The sequence below is a fragment of the Eurypyga helias genome, unplaced genomic scaffold, assembly GCF_000690775.1.
Source record: "Eurypyga helias isolate BGI_N326 unplaced genomic scaffold, ASM69077v1 scaffold38892, whole genome shotgun sequence".
In the NCBI taxonomy this organism is placed as follows: domain Eukaryota; kingdom Metazoa; phylum Chordata; class Aves; order Eurypygiformes; family Eurypygidae; genus Eurypyga; species Eurypyga helias.
In genome coordinates, this window is record NW_010234823.1 from 1 (window position 1) to 22005 (window position 22005).

Below are 22005 nucleotides of genomic sequence, written 5' to 3' on the forward strand. Positions count from 1 at the left end.
CAGGCAGGCCGGCTGGCTCGTTCCTCCTGCCCTGCTAGCGCAGACAGCCCTGGCTCTTATTCTGAAATGGTGATGTCAGGCAGCTCTTGAACCGATCCATCAGTGCGGGCTGCACACTATCATCCTGGCACCGGTACCCTTGCCTGACCATCTCCGATCTGATGCCTTCTCCCCAGCGGAATATGTTTTCCCAAATCCTTTTGTCTGCCATCAGCCTCCTGCTTGCTAATTTGCGGCATTTCCTCTGCTCTTTGATGCAATTCATTCCAGGTAAAATGCATAAACAAACAAATCCATCCATTCTCTTGGGATGGGGTTTTCTGTTGCTGTTGGGAGCTGCTCTGACACCGCTCGGCAGAGCAATTTAATTGCTAGTGATCAGAAATTAAGAACTAAGCAATTTGTTAGAAGCCAGGATTTCGCTGTTATTTATTGAAAAGATAAGCGGGAGAGGCAAGTCCATTGCACAGATTCCCTCGGATTACGAGCAGATAGTGATGGTTTAGAGCTGGAAACCCAGTAGGCAGCAGATTCCCTCTGCGAGGGAGCGTGCGGCGAGCCGGGCCAGCGGGCTGTGAGCGAGAGGGTTGTTTCGGGCAGCGACATTGCCGCAGCGTTGACTTGGACAAGTGGGGAACTACCCCAAGGGGTTTTGTACCACCACCGAACTCTGCAGTCTGTACCACCACTGCACAACCTGAACTCTTGGGGTTTTGTGTGTGTGAGAGTGTGAGATCTGTTATCACAAAATAGGAATCAATAACCATGGTGACTTTATTCACCGTAATATCTGTTTTTTGATGGTGATGGTGCTGTTTTCCTCCCCTTTGGAACCAAAGGATTGCTTCTGGGGTATCCAGAGCTCTGAAAGGTTCTCAAACCTGCCTTCCTGTGCCACCCGCACACATCCATGGATACAAATTTAGGAGCAGTGCAGGGGGTTTCTTTTTCACTGCACATTACTAAGTTGGTGTAAGGCGTGTGTAATCAGCTACATCTGAGAGATGGAAAATTCAGAGGCAGAGTAATTAATGCAAACTAAATAACCAAATATTGTCTGGCATTGGGAATGTTCTATAAAACAACCGATGGTATTAGCATTTCGGGGTGTGATGAAGTACTTTACTCCTGGGAAAAAAAGCCTAGATGCATAAATGTATGATATTCTTTTGATCTGCGAGCAGATCGCAACAACTGCACAATCTTGTTTAAACCGGGGCGCTCTGCTAGTCTCTCGCACTCTACCTCTTTCATTATGCTTTGAAGCTGAACTACATAGGAACCAAAAGAGCTGTGCTCCTGTCTTGATTACCTGTGTGACATGAAAAGCCTGCAAATTTCCTTGCCTCGTTTTCTGTATCTTTTTGAAAATGATGGATTTCCCCTGACTTTTACTAAGGTCTTATTGAAAAAGCTTGCTGATAGAGAATTGTCTCCGTTTAGCTAAAAGGTGAGAATGTTGGATCATGAAAAAAAGCAACCCTTCTATTATTTGCTCAGGCATTTGAATGAAACTGTAATAATGAAAAAAAAAAAAAGCATGAGTAACGTTTACTCCATCTGATACGTTTCCTGTGACACCGGCAAAATTTTCCTAGCTCACCGGTTATTCATAGTGCCTTCTAGGCTAAGTGTTCCAAGGACTTGATTGTGTAGAACAGTATTTAATAAAGAAATTACGCTTTCTTTGTCAGCAATACAACACCCCCAAAGTGTAGAATCTATTTCTACAGGTGTCTTTGGGAAATCAAAAGATATTTCATGTTCAAGAGTATGCACAGTTCACAGTTGCTGTTCTCCCTTACCTCCCTTTGACAAGCCTTTCTCCACTCCTTTTCTGCGTTTCTTTTCCCCTGTGTTTTCTGTCAATTCTTTTATGTTCTTTGCCTGCTAGCAAGGAGGTGGGTGGCTGAACCCCTGACAATGGGAAGTCAACAGACTAGATGGAACAAGGAGTCAAGTACGGGCACTTCCCAGCAGACCCAAGGCAAGTGCAACACCTTCAGTTCAGAAATGAGTGTGTGACACGCAGGTGAGCTGAGGGGTTCAACCCAGGTGAAGGCGGAGGGTGAAGGCTAGAGAAGTCAACTGCCAGAAATCAACAGCTACAGCAACTGCGGTTCGGGGTGGGGGGGTGGGGAAAACCGGTTTGCGTGCCATGTTGGTCCAATCTTATTGACAGCAATCATAATGTGGCCCTTGTGCCAGAGGATTTCCAAACCTGTATGGATATTCTGAATTTGCATGAGTCCTCAGGGAAAACAGAATTCTTGCTTCACTCTACCTGCTTGAAGCGTACCAGCTGTGAGCATTCTGTTTACTGAAGTCTGCCCCTAAGTCTGGTCCTGGATGTCAGCCTGAGGCAAGCAATTAGGCTGTGCAGTTTGCATGTGGAGATGAATGTTGGTGGGATTTGCACACGTAACTTAAATTGATTTTGCTACGTCCAATGCAATTTCAACGTCACGGCTAGCAAAAGGCTTCTGTGTTTCCTCCATCCACTGTTAACATTTTTTTGCCCCGCTCGTTGCTGTTCAAGTGCAATTTAATGTCTGATTCATTGCAGCCCTGCCCAAAGCTGGTGGGATAGCTTCTTCTGCACCCGATTTCAAGATCCTTGTCCTTGGTTCCACTGTTTCTGGATATAAAAAATCAATACTAGGATGTCAGTTTGTGACAGGCAGAGAAATTACGACACCACGCTCTTTGAATGGAAAGAGTACAGGAACGAACAGTGCCAGGCTATGATAAACCTTTAGAAAGGAAATATTACAATGCTGTCTTTGGCACTGCCTCTGCTCTGGTATCCCAACAGATGTTTAGATCTTTTTTTAAAGATTTGAGGAAAACTGGAAATTTTAGTCCAGAAATGAGATTTTGGAGATGGCATGTTGTAATCTTGTGCTGATTTTCAGGTATTATGTTCAGGCCAATACAGTAAGCCCCACTGGGACTGTAGCGCCTTCGGTTCACTGCTTACTCAAACTCCTCCGTCTCAGGGTGCAGCCAGAATCGTAGAGCAGAGTTGGTACTTCATTTTGTTTACGTGTTGCTCAACGTTGAAAAGCAGTCTGTGTTCTGTTGTTAACAGAGATCAGTGTCCTCTTGGGTAGCTGGATGTTACCATAAGTTAAGCTTTATCACTGCGTGCTTAACTCTGGTTAAATTTGGAGGGTAGACTTTGTTCAGGGTTGTTAATAGGGAAGTATAGGATGTGCAGCCATGGTGGGTTTTTTCCCCTTTGTTTTAAACATGGATAGGGTCACTCACAGATTAGCAACAATATTATTTCTTTTGATGGGTTTATTCTGCATTCTGTCCTGCACGTGCATTGCAGCAGCTTGTGTTTTTGGAGCGAATGCAAGGCTGTGCTGTGCTGACGGGGGGAGTGACTTGCACAAAGCCCTTCTGGTCTTGGCTCCATGTGCTCATCAGCCTGTTTTGTTTGCTGCTGCTGCTACTGATCATCATATCTCAGGAAATTGCACGGATAATGATACCTTCATGAAGGAGAAAAGGGGCAGGTTGCATAAAGGCCCTGCAAAGAACCTGTCTGACCACATCCACCCCACCACCACTGCGTTTCTCAAATGCCGTGTCGCTTTGGAGATGACGGTCACTAAGGAACTCCCGGACCACATCTTGTTTCCAGATCAGACCAATGATCTGCCATACTGAGGCAGTTGACCTAATGCAAGCGAGACACACTTTAGAGGAGGTCATTGTTTATTTTTGTCTTCTGTTTCTTGTCCTGAATCTCTTCAAACCTGCTTTTATTTTTTTTTCATCCTTCCACTTCTCCTTGGCTTTTCGAAATTGTCCTAGAATGCCGTGTCGGTTTTCTGCTAACTTCTGCTAGCTCACCTCGGTGTCATGATTTGATTACAGTTTGCGTGCATTCCTGTCAGGATCTTCAGCTCATTTTAGTGGTTCCCAGGAGGAAAGACAGCACATTATCCTGCTAGGCTTGCTTCTTTCCGGTCTGACAGGACAGGGTATCAACTTACGCATTCTTGTACATAGCCTGTTCTCGGGCACTTTCTGAACTATGTCTTGAAACGAATTCTAACTAGATCAGATTTCAGGAAGGATTACTAAGTTGATCGTGTGAATGGCAACGTTATCACAGGAGAAGGAAAACGAAAAGAACTTGGCTTGCTTAGCTTAGGAAGTGATATGATTGCTCACTCTAAATACCTGTGGTAAACACAAGGGAGGGAGAGCTACCAAAGCCACCGAACAATGCTGACAGAAGAACAAGGGGGATAAACTGTACTTCTGTAAATTCAAAGGATTTTTCTAAACATCTGGGCAATGACTAGTCTTCCAAACGGGATAAGTGCCAGGAAACATTAACTCTTAAGACGGAGTTCATATATATGACTCTCTGGGACAGCAGCTGGGAGGAGACGACCCAGGAGGTCTTTTCTAGTTCTGTTCGGGCTCTTTTATGAAGTTTATCTTTCTAAATTCCCATGTGTAACTACGCTGCTGTCCAGAAAGCTTCTATGTATCGCCATCCTTGGTCGTGCCATCCTTCTTTCTGCTTGGATGCAAGAATGTCTCCTCAGGGACACGTTGCTCTCCTTTCTTCTGCATATTTTACATCTTTACAAGCTTTAGCTTGGCCTACTACAGCAGATATTCTGCAAATAGTGATGGCAGTCACTAAACCTGCCAGGTACTGGTTGATACGAAAAGCCTCTACTTCCTTATGTCGAAGGAAATACTCTGAAGCACTGGTGTTGGCATCAGATTGAGTGCTTCGTATAGGATTTAATCAGAACTTAATTGAATTTTAAGAGGGAGAGGATGTTGGTGGTTTGAGGTTAATTGCTTTAGCCCTGCAGCCTGAATTCTTTATCTAGCTGACTTACCATATTAGAGATCTAAAGAAGGATTTGAGGATTGGCAAGCCAGAGAACTACATTGAAGGGATCTTGCAATTTACCTTTCTGCATGCCTGACACCCATTCTTGTCTCTGCCTGTGCTAAAGAGGGAAGCTTAGAAAAATGCTGTCTGCCAACTCAGTTCTTTTGCAGATGAAATAGCAAATGTCCTCTGTAGGTATGGTTTCAGAGGCTCACAGGTAAATTGTGCAGCAGCTTCACTTAATCACCTGGATTAAAGAACGTAGGCTAGAAGAAGCAGTGGTGAAAGTGACTGGTATAACCAGAATTGCTGGATCAAAATATCGGATTGAAGTTCAATATCGGTCTGTACTCTGCTCAGTGTTTGGTCTTGTCTTCTTTTCTAGACCTGATTCAGGAATAGATCTGTGTATGTCACACTGTCCTTTTATATCAGTGTTCTACTTTCACCTCAATCTTCAGCGGTTCTGGTTTAGTTCAGGGCTCAGTGGTCTTACGGTGAGGGTGGAGCAGTGTAGCAAAGCAACTCCACTGACCTGTGGACATGAAGCCTGTGATGGATGAGGTGATGATAAGGTTGGGAAGGAAGGCAACAGCCTGTGTACTTTCTAGGTAAATCCACCTCTGCAGCTAAATGGATTGCTAAAACAATCCTTGTGTAGATGAGGCTTTGCAAACCAGGCTACCGGAGCCAATAACTACTGTGTGCTGTTAGCACACAGCATTCCAGGCAGTTCATGCTTTCTTGATGCCTTTGCCCTCTGCCTAATTAGGGCTTATTGCATTCAAATACGAGGTTCCATCACAAATTACCCTTTTCTGCTATTGCTTATTTACTTACCTGTTTAATTTGGTTTGTCCTGTCCTGTAAATGCATTTCAGTTCAGTTTCATTTCTCTTCTTCCTGACTTCCATTTTTTGGGGGGTGTGCAGTTATTCTTGGTTTTGGGTAGTTTTTTTTATGTGCAAGGGTTAATGCCAGCAGTTGCCTCTGAGCTTCTGAAGTCAGATAGCACCGCGGAGTTTTGAGAACCGACCTGTACACCTTTCAATAGCCTGTGAGCTTCTGGTCTACTGCACTTCAAATAATGCCAGCTTAGCAGAGTCCTCCATGTGCAGTGTAGAGCAAACATGACAGTCTGTATGTGACAACCTGTATTTCAAGACTTTGGGTTCTTTATCGTTATGGTCGTAACATTTGTTATGTAACAAGCTATGGCTTGCCTGGATTTAGAGTCTGGGCCTCCCCTGGGTTGTTCTGTGGGATGTTCTTCCTAGTGAGCTGCTTTATTTTTCTAGAACAGCCTTTGTACTATGGGCAGGAAAACTGGTGTGTTGGGTTGGTTGGTTTGTTTGTTTCTTAATTCACTAAAGGATGTTGTACACTTTTGTTAAAAATAACACATTTTTTTGAAGGAAGCTAATGCCACACCTCTTCCCCTAAATGCCCAAGCTGGGACATCCTGAATTTTGGCTGGCTGTTCAAGTTAAAAGAAATACTGGTAGCATAAAATTACTTCACTCTGAAATGGTCAGGATTAGGAAAACCCTATATTAGCTTTAGCTGCCAAAAATGTTGCTTCTTACTGTGAGCATGATTTTCCAACACTGTTTCAGAAACCCTTGGTGGAGTTTGAGGGTGTTCTAGAAGGCAGTTCTTCTGTCTGAAGTGTGCCCAACTCTGCCTTGCTTTTGGCCATATTATAAAGGCAACATGCGCTGCTTTACAAGGTGCCTAACTGCATCTTTCTGCTTGTGGCTTTGGTCTGCAACGGTCAGATTAGCTCCCTTCTGTCACGTTCTTCTGCGGACTGCTTGTCAGGAATCACTGGGAGATTATTTTTACGGCTCCCCCTCAACATTACTCTGGGTATCATCCCAACTCGGAACAGATATCTTTTTGCAACCTCATAGGTTCTTATAACAAATATTCATAGGTTACATGCTCTTAGTTACTTCTTAAAATAAATTTCAACTATAAGCTTCTTTAATTAAAGTTCTCTTCTTTCCTATCATCATGTATTTTATTACCTCCTTTGGACTGCAGAACAGGTGTCTCTAATGGATTAACTGCAGTAGAGTTAAATCCACTGGATTTTCAGCTCCCTGTGGATGTGTGGGGTATTATGGGAACACAGCTTTAATTTGAATATCCACTTCAGCTTGGCTGCTTGCAGAATGCTGAGTACTGTTCTCCTAGACCTCCAAACTCAAGGTCTAGCTATTGGCTGTTTATTCAAGTGAAATTCTTAGTTACCTGCTTTTTGTTCTCACTGCTTTCTTTGCAGGTTTAAAGAATTTCCTGCCTGGCCCGTCCAAGGAGCAAATCACCATCCACAGCCCCAGGGGTTTGCAATGCATCTCACCCTTAGTGCAGACGGTAGAGGACACCCCTCAGCCCATCCCAGCGAAGATCAAAGGGCACATTCCCAAATGGATTAATGGCAATCTTCTGAGGAATGGTCCTGGGAAGTTTGAGTTTGGCCAGGAGAAGTAAGTCCAGGTTTGGTGAGTTTGTCAAATGATTCTGGCCTGAGAGCTGCCTAAACCTAAAGGGATCCCCCCCACCAAATGTGTCACCACTGTTGGGAGCACCTTGTAGTTTCTTTTTAAGTAAGGCAAGGAAGAAATGCTTATGTTATCATTCTTTTAAGAACAGTTGCTCCCTCACCTGGAAACTCCCAGTGGGCTCTCTGAAAATAGGAGCATGGTTAACTTATTAAGGTTGGAGAAGGTGAGTCACAGAGAGGCTGTGACCTACTCAGAACGATATAATGAGGGAACAGAGCCGGGGATTAAAACATCCACGCTCCTAGTCCTTTGTCATTAACACAAGTCCATCCCACGAGCATTCTGAAATCCGGGGCAGCATTTGTAAAGTTGATTGAACTAAATTGTGTGAGTTGCTTTAGAAGCAAACCCATCTCATTTTAAAAATAATATATTAAAATATTTCAAGAAGGCAGCTCTTGCCTTTGGCTTGGACTCTGCCATTCTAGCTAACTGACAAACCTAGCTTTTCCTCCAGCAAAGCTGATGGCAGCAGCTAGCCAGAGTTGATCATCTTATCATATTTCCGGAGATAGACTTTAAGGTTTTCTCAAAGTCTCAGAGATTTCTCGTTTTAGAGAAAATAGCATCCTGCAGACAGCTGAGAGCTGAAGGCTCCTCCTTGTGCAGTTGGGCTTTCAATAATAATTTCTCTTCTTGTTGTACAGTAAAGCATAATTTCTGTTCCATATGCAGGTCTGCAGAGTGATTGGTTTACCAGTACAGATGATTTCCCCCCAAACTTACACACATACCATTTTCAGAAGTCTCTGAGGTCCACTTTCAAAAGTAATGTAGCGACCCCAAATCTCACTGAAAGTCGGTGTCTAACTTCACATCTCACAGCTGTAAATACACTTGATTTGTTTCACTTGATTGAAATGTTTTTCCAGACTCATTGCAAGGCTGTGCGTGTTTAAGTGACCATGGGATCTGGGCATTAGCTTTTTACAAACAATAATAAACATAAAGCAGGAGGGAACGGTATAGGAGAACATCATATAGTGCCCAACTCTTGTTCTTTTATTTATCTCTTCTTGAAGATTTAACCATTGGTTTGATGGCATGGCCCTGTTGCATCAATTCCAGTTGGAGAATGGCACAGTGACATACCGGAGCAAGTTTCTGCAGAGCAGTTCCTACCTGACTAACAGCCAGCACAACCGCATTGTGGTGTCAGAATTTGGGACGCTGGCAATGCCAGACCCATGCAAGAGTGTCTTTGGGCGCTTCCTGTCACGCTTTGAGATGCCAAGTAAGAGGTTTTCTAAGAAATGTTCTGAGATTTTCTTGGGAAACTTTGTGGTTACGTTTGAAGGGAGATGTGAGGAAGTCTGGTTAGCCCTATACTGAGCCCATGTTTTTCTTAGAAGATGACTCCTTGGAACAACAACAAGAAGAATGCAAGTTGTTGTTAGACTTAGCTCAGAGAGGCACATTCAGTGTAATATTTTAGTGCCGCTCCAGCTCACTTGATTCCAGAGTTTGTTGCAAATTTCCAGGTGAAATCTTTCCCCAAAGAACATGCTGTGCAGTCCTGATAATGAGCATTACAGTCTGCCGTTCTGCCTGAGACACAGCTTTGCCCTTAAAACACCTTGTCTTGCTAAGCTTGTAGGATAAGTGGAATAATCCGTCCCCTCCTGTACTGAGGTGCAGGAAATGATATGAGTAGGGTGAGAGGTGGTAATGCGCTGGAATGGAAGTACCATTACCTACAGGATTCTGTGTACATCAGGAAAGAATTAAGCTTAAATGCAAGCAAAGAACTTTCCACTAAAACCAGAACAGACCGCAGGTTTGCAACTTGCTGCTCATGTGTGTCACCATCTTCTGCTTATCTTCCCTGAGGAGATGGATCCTGTCTCGCCGTGTCATCTGTTCTTTTCTAAGGTGCTCATATGTTCCCTCCATGGTTGCTCCCCAACTCCCCTCCAACTCCAGCTCTCTCAATTAATTTCAGATATATCTACATCCCCAGTCTTCTTTTTCAAGGTCCAGCAGGTTGTTCCTGCACACTCTTGCCCATTTGACTCTTTATACAAATGCAGGCTGTTGCTCAGTACAAGAAGGCCTGTCCTCGGGCTTGTCCTGTACCAGGCTCTCTGTTCACCACGCACACAATGTGCAGCTGGGTGATTTGCTTTTTCCTCAGCTCTTCTCAGCCACCTGGCTAGTGAGTCTCAGCTCCCCTAGGAGTAGCAAGAACAGCTCCTGCTGTTGTGAGCATGTAGCTCTCAAAAGACATCTCCCTGACTCAGTTTGAAAGAGAAAGAGAATAGTGGAGAAGCAGCATTCCCTGTCCAAGCCCTGTCACACAAATAGCATCGCTGCCCTCCCCTCAGCCTAAGTTGTAGCTTCAAGTCTTGCCTCTCTTTTTTCCAGCGCTGTAAACCAAACATGGCACTCTTCATATGGCTGTCAGAGGAGAGGACTTGGGCTAGGGAAGAAAGGGGATATAAAGAAATAAGAAGTCAAAACCAAAGGGCATATAGAAGTATGAAGATTACCTTGGCTTCACGGCAGTGATTTCCGCAAGAGACAGTCCTTGTCCTTTTATCCTGAACTCACCTGTGCAGACAGTTTCCTGAGTGCCTTTGTAGATTAGTGAGATATTTCTAATCAATCACAGAGGTATTAGTGTCATTGCAAATGGGTTTATTTGTTTAAACATGTCTAACTTGCTATAATGTGACATGAGCTTAAATAGAGCTGTGTACAACTCCGGGATTTCTTTTCAGAGCCAAGTGACAATGCCAGTGTGAACTACGTTGTGTACAAAGGAGACTATTATGTCAGCAATGAGAACATCTTCATGTACAAGGTGGACCCGGAAACGCTTGAGACAAAGGAAAAGGTGTGGGCAGGTGGGATAAGGGGGTTAGCTTATGGTACAGCCAAGCCTTTCCTTGCTGTTTCTAAAGATTCCAGATTTGGAACCCAGATTCCAAAAGAAATGGTCAGTGCAGCTCTGGAGCATGACCATAAGCTTCTCTTCATGGTGTGCTGGAATCCCTGAAAAAGCTACTTAGCGGTAAGGCAACTCTCATGAGTGAAGATTCAGTCACTGCCCATTGTAGCAAGAAAGAGGAGAGACAGACGTAGACTCATTTCCGTTTGGGTACTGCTGGCATTCTTCCAGCGCACTCACTACTTGCCTGGACTTGTCTGTACTCGGCAGTGTGCAAAGCCTAAAAGTGCATACAGGAAAAAGTTAACATCACTGATCTCAGCTCTGTATTCTTGCCCTGTCTTCATTCTTCCTGTCTGTTCCCTTTATCTCCTTCTTACACCCCCAGCTTTAAACACCCCCAACCAGCCCTTCCAAGTCTTGACTAAAACCTCTGTTGCAAATTGGTGGTGAATTCAATAAGTCAAGTCACAGTTCAGGTGTCATTAGATTTTTCTCCCATGCCAGCAAATGTACAAAAAGTCAGGGTTAAAGTCTTCCCACAAGTTCCGTGCATCTCACAGGAGTGTGTCTTTGTTGAAGGAAGTATGTGACTTCATAAGCTTCATAATGACAGCATAAGCTGTATGTCCTCCCTGCCTGCACCCTTAGAGCGGATCTGGGTATTTGCTGGACTGAGGAAGGATTCTGCCTGTGTGTTACCATGGGCTATTTAATACCACAGAATACCAGGCTCAGCATACCTTCGGATCTCGAGGGAGGCATTCTAGGACTCCCTCCCTCCAGGATCAGCTGTGAGTCATGGAGAAACTGTTTGTGAAGTATAGGGCGCTACTTGCGTATTGAAATGGAGAGGTTGACGATTTGCTGTTTTATCTGTTTTGTAAACCATTACAGTGACGAAAAGGTGCGTGGGTATTTTTAGTCTGAATGTTCAGCTCTGCTGAGCCATTGTGTCATTAAAAAAAATTCCCCTTAGACTGCTTTTTAGATGCATATTGGTATTTTTTGGCAAAATGAAGAAATGGAAGGGATGATCTTACATTCAAACTCTCTGATTTGAGATGCCTTAAAAGGACATGGTTTTCTAAGCTTCCAGCCGTGTGGTGCTCTTTCTGCTGGGGCCTTCCAAAGGTCTCGGGTTGGGTACTTGAAAGCCATTTTTTTTAAACTTTTGGAAAAGAAGCCTATCTTCCATGTTTTAATGTTTCAAGTCACGGAATTCCTCCAACTTTTCCATTCAGACTTTCTTCCCAACACATCCCTGCCACTGTCTGAGCCCAAACCACACCCCAACCCAGGAACTAGGAACACCAGTTAACAGTACTCAGAGTTGTACCTTTGCCCTAACTGTTCCTTTGAGGTGTAGACAGTGAAGCTGAACTGTTTTCTTTGTGGGGAGAATGAACACTGGCTGTCAGTGTGCTGCGGGTGCTTTCAAAAACTTTGGTTATTTCTGGGGCAGTGACTGTTTCTTCATGCATGTGTGTCTGTGGTTATTACATGGGCACCTAGCTAAAATGCTCGTATGGGCAACGTTCCCACTGTGTGAGCACTTCCTGCCATGGGTAATGCTCACGTCTTCCTGAGAAATGGCTAGTGCTATCAGTCCCATTTTACTGGTAGGACTAATACAGAGAGAAACACTGTTAATTGTCAAGGGCTTTAGGAAGATTGCCAGCAAAACGAAGGCTAAAGTCCAGATCCCACACTGGGGCCGCATCATCAAGCTATTCTTCTCCAGACTTACACAAAAACAACATTTAGAAAGAGTTTGGCTTGCTCCACAGCAACAGGAAACTTTTATGCTGACGGAAATCTTTGGCATTTGCAGGTAGACTGGAGCAAATTTGTTGCAGTGAATGGAGCCACTGCTCATCCTCATTATGAGTCTGATGGGACAACGTACAACATGGGCAATTCCTATGGAAAACATGGTAAGAGTGGGCATGGCCAGGCCTGGCTTGTGGGCAGGGTGCACAGGCTGCTTCTTGCTGCTGCTTCAGGGAGCAGTTGTTGAAGAAACTTCGGTGTCTAGAGAGACTTTGAAATTGCTGTTTCTCTTTGTGTCAAAATGATGGCAAACCAGATTAGTTCTTATTTCAGGGTGTCCGTCTGTCCCAGAAAAATGTCTTTTCTCAGCAATTAGTTTCAGAAGCTCCTGACTTTGGCCTATGAATATCCAACAAATTCCCCTCTTCCTCTCCCAACCTTTGGTCGAAAACAGGAGAATGACTCCTGCCTCATCCAAAGAATGTTGACAATTAGCCACACATCTTCCACTTACAATAACTGGCTTTTGATAAGGACCTTAAAGGTTTATACGGGAGAGAGGGTGGAATTTATTACAGTTACCTGGCCATCTTAGAGCAAAGCTGAATTTTCTGGGATATTTTGCTTCCCAAACCAATGAGCACTACATCTAGTTGGGATCTAGTTACATCAACATGGCTGTTCAGAGCTAGCATTCACCGTTAGTTACATGAAAGCGTTCTTTCTCAGGTGCCTGAGGGCTGTGAAAACAGTCACTGCCCTTTATTACGATACCTCAAGCTGTTTCCAGTTCACTGAACAGTTGCCCAGTTTTGATCAGTTTTCATTCTTGCTATTTTCATTTCCTTTTGGCTTTAGCAATATCTAGCTTTGCAGCACATGCTGTTTTCGGCTGGAAAGACCAAACTATGGATTATTATTCAAATGTGCCATTCTTTCCTGCCCATATGCTCAGATTTATTCAATAAGTCTCAGTCATCACCAAGGCTCAAAATTTTAATTTTTTTGATACACAGGCTATGAACTTGGTTTTCTTCCCGATCCTGTTATTAAGGGATACTCTAGTTAACATGAGGAATGCACTGCGGACAGTAAAACTACATGGCAGTCTACCAGACTGAGAAAATCCTTCTACTTCCTTTCAAGCTTTTTTTTTTTTTTTTGCTAGGTAATCCTCTGTTGATTGTTTTATTGACTTGATAACTGGCTTTTGGTTTCTGCTCAGTTTAGCTATGACTGCGCGGATCCTAGTATTTTAGGGAGACAGAAAGGAGCCTGACTTTGGTTTCATGAATGTGGACAGTCTTAGTCTCAGTGGTGTTGACACCCTTTCTCCCTTCCAGGGTGTAGGTATAACATCATTCAGGTGCCTCCACAAAAGTCAGACTGGAGTGACACTCTAGAGGGGGCGAAAGTGCTGTGCTCCATTGCTCCAATGGATAAGATGAAACCTTCCTACTATCACAGCTTTGGTAAGAATGCTTTCTGTCTCAGACTCTGTGGATTTTGTCTGCGCTGAGGCAGAAAGTGCTGTTCACTGTCCTCTGCCCCAAGGTTTTTTATTGTCTCATTTGCCTAATACTTGGATGATACCTCCTTCCTTCTCTTCCCAGGAATGAGTGAAAACTACATCATTTTCATTGAGCAACCCATCAAGCTGAATCTGTTGCAGATTATCACTTCCAAGCTTCGTGGGAAAGCCATTTCTGACGGAATAAGCTGGGAGCCTCAGTACAATACCTGCTTCCATGTGGTGAATAAGCACACTGGGGAGGTAGGTGGATCTTTGGCCTTTCCAGCAGACGTGCAGCTCTTGCTGGAATCTTAGATCCCAAGAGAAGAGGGCTGGGTAGCAGCCACAGCTAACTATGACTCGATCCAGAAGTTACTGCACTACAGGCTTTATAAGCATGGGTGTAAGTTTATTAAAAATGGGATTACTTCATTCATTTTCCTCTCTACTGATTCTTTTTTTATTTTTTGCCAGCCCTAAAAGAAATAAGGGCAGAAATAAGCAGTTTGGGGTTCCTGGGACTGCAGGACAGGGACTGAAATGCAGTTCCCAAGTACTATGGAGTATAAAAATGTCAGTCATATGGGAATGATGCTATAGGGATGGAGTCATGAAAGCAAGGAACCTATCCTGGGCTGCTTTACATCTGAAATGCATTTCCCAAGTACTATGGAATATAAAAATGTCAGTCATAGTCTGGGAATGATGCTATAGGGATGGAGTCATGAAAGCAAGGAACCTATCCTGGGCTGCTTTACATCTTGGCTTTTCTTCATCTGGTTTTGCCTACTTGGTGGCTTAAAGCAGCCATTCTGTTGTAACACAAAGGCACAAAACAAATCCCAAGGACTGACAGAGTGGAGAATGAAATGGGGAAGAGAAAACTCTTTGAGGGGTGGCTAGGATCTTTAGAGAGGAAACTTAACCTCTCTTATGGTCACTGTAGGTGCTGCCAGGGCAGTGGTACAGTAAGCCCTTTGCGACTTTCCATCAAATCAATGCCTTTGAAGACCATGGCTGTGTGGTCCTTGACCTGTGCTGCCAGGATGATGGAACGACTCTGGCTACCTACAAGCTTCAGAACCTGCGGAGGAGTGGGGAAGGTCTAGATCAGGTGAGATCTCTGCATTTGTGTTGCACAGGATCTGATGGGGCCCCGTGCTGGTTGAGTTACTGTTCTGAAGGTTCAGGTTAGTAAAAGGGAGAACACTACGGGGGACCACAAGGCAGAGGAGTTGAATTGGGGAAAGGAACCACAGCTATAAGGAAAAACTAAAATTAGGAACCACAGCTATAAGGGAAAACTAAAATTATGATCTATCAATATGTTGGTATTTTTCTTTCCTTCAGTTTCCTTGAAACTTTTAAAACTGGTGAGTGACACAGATCCCTATCAGCCTGGCAGAATGTACTTCTATTTTAAAATCTTGGCTTTAATGATACTCATTTTCCATATCCCAGTGTAATAAAATTTCCCCCCCAAGAAAGTATGCAAAGTAAGTTTTTACATGACTTTTTTAAAAGGCAAAAGAAAAAGAAACTGTTTCAAGGCAAGAAAACCAGCCTTTATTATATAAATGGCAGAAACCTTTACATTGCTCCTCACATTCACCTCGCAACAGCATGTACTCATAAATTACTTAATTATGTCCAGCTCTGTCAAAAACACTATTTAAAGCCACGTAAGAGGCATTATTTTGCATAGTTCATACCCTGGAAAAGTGGGGGTGCTTTCAGTTTCTTGTTCGGCAGATGTGTTTGTTGGAAACCCACTGTGTTGTGGGTGAAGGGCAGGCATGTCTACAACATGTTCAGACACATCTGAACTTCCTCTCTCTGTGTTGTGAGCTGTCTAGAAGCAAGTTAGTTCTGATCTGAAAAGTGTCCCTGGAGGGTCATTTTGTTCTGCTTTCCTTTGTTGGGTTTGGTTTTGCAAAGATGTGGTAAACATAAATCCAGGTACAGCACAGTGTTAATATGACCATTTGCTTTGGAACCTGATTCCAGCTTTTGTTCAGCTTTCTCTGAGCTCAAAAGAGCTGTGATTTGTTCTGTCTGAAGGTGTCCTTCTGTCTGTATGCACGCACCAGGGTAAGTCATTTCGGAACACAATCTTAAATTCACACTGCACTGAAAGACTGAGGCATGCCCGTGCATGATTTGTCTGTTTTCCCCAAGTCATGCTTAGTGCTTTTGCTTGCTGACTAAGCCATATTTTGTCTGACAGAGTTCCTCAACCAGTTTATTGTGGCTACATAAAACATAAAAGCTTTGAAAACAGGGTTTCAAGATGAATACATATGCTTAAAATGAAGTTTCACGTTGAACTTGTGAGTTACAGATAGAATCATAGAATTGTTTAGGTTGGAAAAGACCTTTAAACCCATAACAGAACTTGGTAAAGTACATAATAGAAAGAAGATTTCAGGCATGGGAGGAATGTCTAAAACTTCAGAATTGTTCCAAAAAAGGGCACTTAGCCCGAAATGCCAGTCTCCTCTGTCCATCACCCTAACTTTCTGTCTCTGTAATAGATTTATGATTCGATATCCCGAGCTTTCCCTCGTCGCTTTGTTCTCCCACTGAACGTGAATTCAGACACGCCTGTGGGGAAGAATCTGAACCCACTGTCTTACACGTTGGCAAGGGCTGTGAAAGACGCAGATGGCAAGGTACGTATTAAAGACTTAAAGGCCTGCGTTTGCGGCTGCGGTGAGATTGCCTGCAACACTTACCATCCTGTGCTCTTACCTTCTCTGATCTTGTCTGCCAAGCAAGCAAGGTTTGGTCATGACTGAGACGGGACTCTGTGTTTTAGTACAAGGACTACCACATTGCCTTAGATGAGAGAGCAAAGGCAGGTTGTGACTTAGCAAAAATGCCCAGGTGGATTATTAGCCCTTACAACAACTGGCCAAACTTTAGCTTCTTCATTGGCAAAATCCTCCATGCTTTCACCTGGGTACAGAGCTGCCCTTTGCTTCCAGCTCTGAACAGCCCTACCGAGTGGCATCCGGTGTTACAGAACATGTCCACTATGAGTGGAGTTGTCTCTGTGTGTACCTCAGATTGCTGAGTGCTGGACCTGGGATTTTCTGAGCTAGGAGTGCAGGAATACATGGGCTTGCTCCTGTTTTTCACATTAGACTGATCCTTGAAGCTTCCAAAGTCTGCGATGGTGAGTCAGTTCTGTGGGTGAAACAGATAAGGGAGATAGAACTGCTTCCACCTGCCTCGGTGCAAAGTCAGGCTCAGCTTTAAACACCTCTTTTCCACAGTGGTTGTGCAGGGGGTTTGTGGGACCAGTCAGGTCTGCTGCCCAGTCAAAGCTAAACTGGCACTTGTGTCATGTGTACTTCTTTTAGGTCTGGTGCACACATGAAAATCTCCACCCTGAGGGTTTTGAAAAGGTTGGGGGCTTGGAGTTCCCCCAGATCAACTACTCTCAGTACCATGGTAGGAAGTACCGTTACTTCTATGGATGTGGTTTTCGGCATTTGGTTGGAGATTCCTTGATCAAGGTCGATGTGGAGACCAAGAATTTCAAGGTGAGGTGAAGTGACATTATCTTTTTTCGGCAATGGGGTCACTCCACTGAACTGGCCTTGAAGATTTGTCATTTACTAGCCACTTCATTCATTAAGGGACTTCATTCAAGTGGGTCTGTGACGAGATTCCTAATTTCATCTCTCACCTAGCACTCTCTGAATGTGGCACGCTTACCAAACAGGAGAGGATATCACTCCAGGTTCTTAGAGAAAGGGTTGGATAAAGTACGCGTCTTCCAGGCCAAATAAGAGTCATCTCTTATCAGACAGTACAGAAAATAGCCAAGTAGCATAGGCAGTGGAAGATAAACTGCCAAAGTATTTTTGACTCGGGCAAGAAACAAGGTTTAGGATATTTCCAACTGCAGACACAAGCTGGGATTTTTTGTGTGTCCTCCTTAAGCAGGGAATAATGATCTCTAAAGCATTAAATGCTTATTAATCAGAGACTTCCTTGAAGGCTAAGAGAGTCAGGAATACTCAGAAAGAGACGTGCATTTTAATTGTTCTGCTCTGGATAGTTATTTTGCCGTGAGTGCCCTCCTTCAGCACAGCTTTGGGGTGCTACGGCCTTGCCTGCAATAGAAGCAGCAGCTGTGCCCCCAGGCGGTGATGGGGACAGATCTCCTCTCTGCTGACATGGCACCTCTCTCTCCACACTGCCTGGGCACACCACGGTGGTGTGAAGGTGGCTGTGCTGGCTAGGATGGTGGTATATTCTGAGCTTTTAGCTCATATCTGTGCCAGTGTAAACTGTTGGATGACATGAGTAACGGAAACCCTTTCCCCTGCCTGTTTGATGCCTGGCGCAATGTGCACGCTGTCACAGCACTGGCACCATCATACTACTGTATTCAAAAAAATTAATTAAAAAGTTGAACTATAGGTTTCTTGGAGTACAGAGTATGCTTGGCTATCTTTGTAGTGAGCACTTCAACTGGCAACTCTGCTAACTGTAGTATACAAGAATTAATGAAATGACACACATCCATATGTTACTGTGCTTGCTAGATTTGGCAGGAGGATGGATTCTACCCATCAGAGCCTGTGTTTGTGCCAGTGCCTAATGCCACGGCAGAAGACAGTGGAGTCATCTTGTCTGTTGTGATCTCCCCCTCTGAGGTAACTTTCTGCTACTAGTTTGTCAAAGTCACACAGTATTAGGGATCCTTTTTAAACCACAAAACTGAATTTGAGGGTCTCTGGCGAGTGGTTCTAGCACAGTGCTCCCCAAGGTGTGTGCCTCTGCAGTTGCCAGGCACAGCCAGGTAAACTTCAAGTAGGAGAGTACCTTGGAATGTCAGTGTTTCTTGAGTGGCGTCTGTGGCTGTCAGTGCTCCTGGCCAACTCTCTTACAGGCTTAGTTTGTGTAGCCTGGTTGCACGTGACTGCATGGCCTGGTTGTACATTTTGGCTTCCTTGTGGGTGACACGTGTGGCTTGGACAGTGGAGTTTGGGAATTCATTCTAGCTTTCTTTTCATCCTGCAGAACCAAAGTGCTTTCCTGCTTGTCTTGGATGCAGAGACCTTCAGAGAATTAGGGCGAGCAGAAGTCGCCGTGCCAATGCCTTATGGGTTCCACGGCATCTTTACTTCCCACTGACTGAAGATCTTGTCACCTCCTGTAACTCAGAGCCAGGTCAGGCTCAGAAAGAAACCTCTGCTTCCTTTAACCTCCCACCTTTGCATTATGCCCTGGATGAAAGAACTGTGTTTTCTCTGTCATAACCTCCGAGTTACTGCTGTACCCCTAACAATATTCAGCAAAGGGTCTGAGGAAAGCATAATCCTGTTCACTCCAACAGCCCACTGCTTTATCTTAATTTTCTATCTAGATAGACCAGTTGGCAGCAGTTCACCAAGGTTGTCATGTCGAAGGCTTGCAAGGGAGAGAGTGGAAACTAAGATGACCATTTCTTTTCCTTGGCAGCAATGTGCTCTGAAGGGAAGAGACTATCGGTGCTTAGGGCAGTGATTTTGTCTGAAATGGGTAAAGCAGAAGACAGGACTAAAATCAACTAGCAACATACAGGCACAATGAAGGGCTGTTATTTCACCCCCACTGCATAAAGCTGTAATTGTAGTGCTTTTCTCTGTACACTAACGGTGCCCTCAAATAAAACCTTGTGAAATGTCTGCATTCCTTTCCCTGCCCTTACCAGACCTGCAACCCTGACACACGCCTTATTATGTTACATGGTCTCATAGACATGATTGACACGTGTCCACCATGCTCCTGCTTAAACAACGTCACTGGATGCAGCTCTGATGGCTCATATTTCCTGCCTTCCTCCGGATTTAATCAGTATGAAACATGCAGACCTGCATTGTGGCCTTGATATCCCTTTGCTCTTAAGTTGAGCCGATCAAACTCTAACACCCTTCATGTGCTTGCTTCCTCATCCAGGCTCCTAAAGTTCTTGAACACTGAGGTGTAGGTGGATATGTGTGTTGAGGGAAGCCCTCTATAGCAGTTCACTTGCATGCTCTGCCTTTAAGGATGCTGTGAAAAGTGAAGGCATCCAGGAGAATGGATCTCACTCCTGGCTTAAGGACTTTTTATATTTCTTCATTGTGAGAAGCCTCAAGAATGTTTTGAACCATTTCCTTGGGCAAAAATCAGCCCTTGTGCCCTGTGGTTTGAGGGAAAGCCCTTGCTTCCTAGCCCAGACAGAACTGAACCAAATCAGAGCTGTCTCACTCCACTCAAACAACCCAGCTTTATCTCCTCTCTGGCCTTCTACACCTTCCTTACAGCTCTGGGGAAAAGATGAGGGGGAGAAACAAGGGTTGCACACTGCACACCAGGGTTGCAGTGCTGTGAGAAGGCAGAGGCTCATGCCAAAGCTAATCTCACAAAACCACTAGATGGCAAACGCCTCCCGTTGCTGGAACTCCAGCCCTGCCAGCCCCATCTGTAAGCCAGTGGAATTGTCTCACACAGACAGAGGAAAAAAAACCCCAGCCAGGTCACATCCCCAGGGCTGGAAGCTGAGTGATGCTAAGTTAGTGCTTATTGACAGTGGTAGAGTTCTGTCACCACTGCTGCTCTTCCTTAAACAGTTTTTTTTGTTGATGAAGTGGGAAGGGGAAAGGCAGTGTCAGAGGTTCGTCTAAACCCCCTGTTAATTGCAACCAACCAGAGTACCCAAGGCAGGGCTGTAGATCAGTAGTGCAGGGGAAAAAAGATGCTCTGCAGTGCAAAGCCTGTGCTGTGTTGGTAAAGCTGTGCTTCAGCAGCTGGCAGTTGTGCACACAGACTGCACTCCACTACCTTAAGAACTGGTTTTTTCTCCTGTTCCTGTTATACAGAACTCTGAGATCCTGCCCTGAGGCTTGGAGTTCTTCCACTCTGACAAAAACTGGCGGATACACTGTTATTCCTGGGGCACCCAGGATTTCCAGGACTTGAGGGAATATGCTGATGCAGTTAGCTCCATTCAAACCCTTGCAGCACTGAGAAATCCAGGTTCCACCCCCTCTCTCAAAGCTTCCTGAAAATCACCACACTTAGGGAGTTGTCTGCTTGAACTCTGTGAATGTTATTACCAGACTGCACCCCTTCAAGTTGGCCAGGTCCATAACCATCCCAGAGGTCAAGCTAGTTTGCCAAGGATAGAAAGGGAATCGACAGGCCTGGCAGCCCCGTCCTGTGCGAGGTGCAGGGAAGGACTGCTGTGTACACTTAACCTGACCTAAACCACCTCAAATCAGGCACACGACTGCACAGCAGGGCATTCTCAAAGGTTTAGCAATAGCTCCTTGGGTACCACAGTGCTGTGGGGTGGGTGGCCAGAGCTCCGTTACTTGAGGTGGGTGGGAATTAGGTCCCTGATGTTTTCTGGGTCCCTTCAGGTGAGCATTCCTTTGCAAACTGCTTCTTTTTGGATTGCTCTGTGAACACTTTTCAGGTGCATTTACAGCCTGTCAGCTTTTCTTGGCAGACTCACCCCTGAGCACTGATGCATTTATAAGCACGCTTCTCGCAATTGCCATAATAAAAGAATCATAGTGTCATAGAATGGTTTGGGTTGGAAGGGACCTTAAAGATCATCCAGTTCCAACCCCCCTGCCATGGGCAGGGACACCTTCCACTAGACCAGGTTGCTCCAAGCCTCATCCAGCCTGGCCTTGGACACTCCCAGGCATGGGGCATCCACAACATCTCTGGGCAACCTGTCCCAGTGCCTCCCCACCCTCTCCGTGAAGAATTTCTTCCTGATATCTAATCTAAACCTCCCCACTTTCAATTTAAACCCGTTACCCCTTGAACACACAAGCGAGTCAGACTGTTGGCCTGTGGGTCTAACCACAGCTAACGTTACAGGATAAATGAGAGGATGAAATGCCTGGGAGGAGGAATGTCAGGGCAAAGACAAGCGGCAAGATGCACAAATGTCACGTCTCTGACCTGGCTGCGCTACAAACCCCACTGCCACCCTGTAGAAAGCCCCTGTGCTGTCTGAGCTTGCGTGCACATCTCAGCTCATTCTGTTCCCAGGCCTCGCACCCACCAGCTCAGCAGCCTAAAAAATGCTGACTCTGATGCCATCCAGGCTATTTTTGTGTTATGTTGTGTAACGCAGAACATGAACTAAGCCAAAAGCTGAGCTCGTCGGTACTCAACAGCATGGCTCGCCCTGCACCACTGTGCCCAGCACGCTTGGACACAGGTGAACAGCGGCAATTTGAACTGGGAAATACGACGCAGGGTTTTCAGTCTCATTCCGAGCGGCACCACTGGCTCCTACAAGGTCGCAGGCTGCGTACAGGAGACATTAGCCGGGGACAAGACGGATTTGGGCGTCAGGGCAAGGCGGCGGCCGGGCGCGCCTCAG

At 44.9% G+C, this 22005-nt stretch overlaps 1 protein-coding gene across 1 annotated transcript; it reads left to right on the top strand.

Annotated features, from left to right (window-relative positions):
- The first annotated feature begins 161 nt into the window (after positions 1-161).
- BCO2 (beta-carotene oxygenase 2) lies at positions 162-18770 on the top strand. Its single transcript, XM_010146573.1, has 12 exons — positions 162-270; positions 7161-7365; positions 8466-8677; positions 10164-10279; positions 12168-12270; positions 13450-13578; positions 13720-13880; positions 14566-14733; positions 16154-16291; positions 16985-17167; positions 18179-18289; positions 18657-18770. Exons 1-12 carry the CDS (start codon positions 162-164, stop codon positions 18768-18770), a joined length of 1749 nt encoding a protein of 582 aa, XP_010144875.1.
- Positions 18771-22005: the final 3235 nt, after the last annotated feature.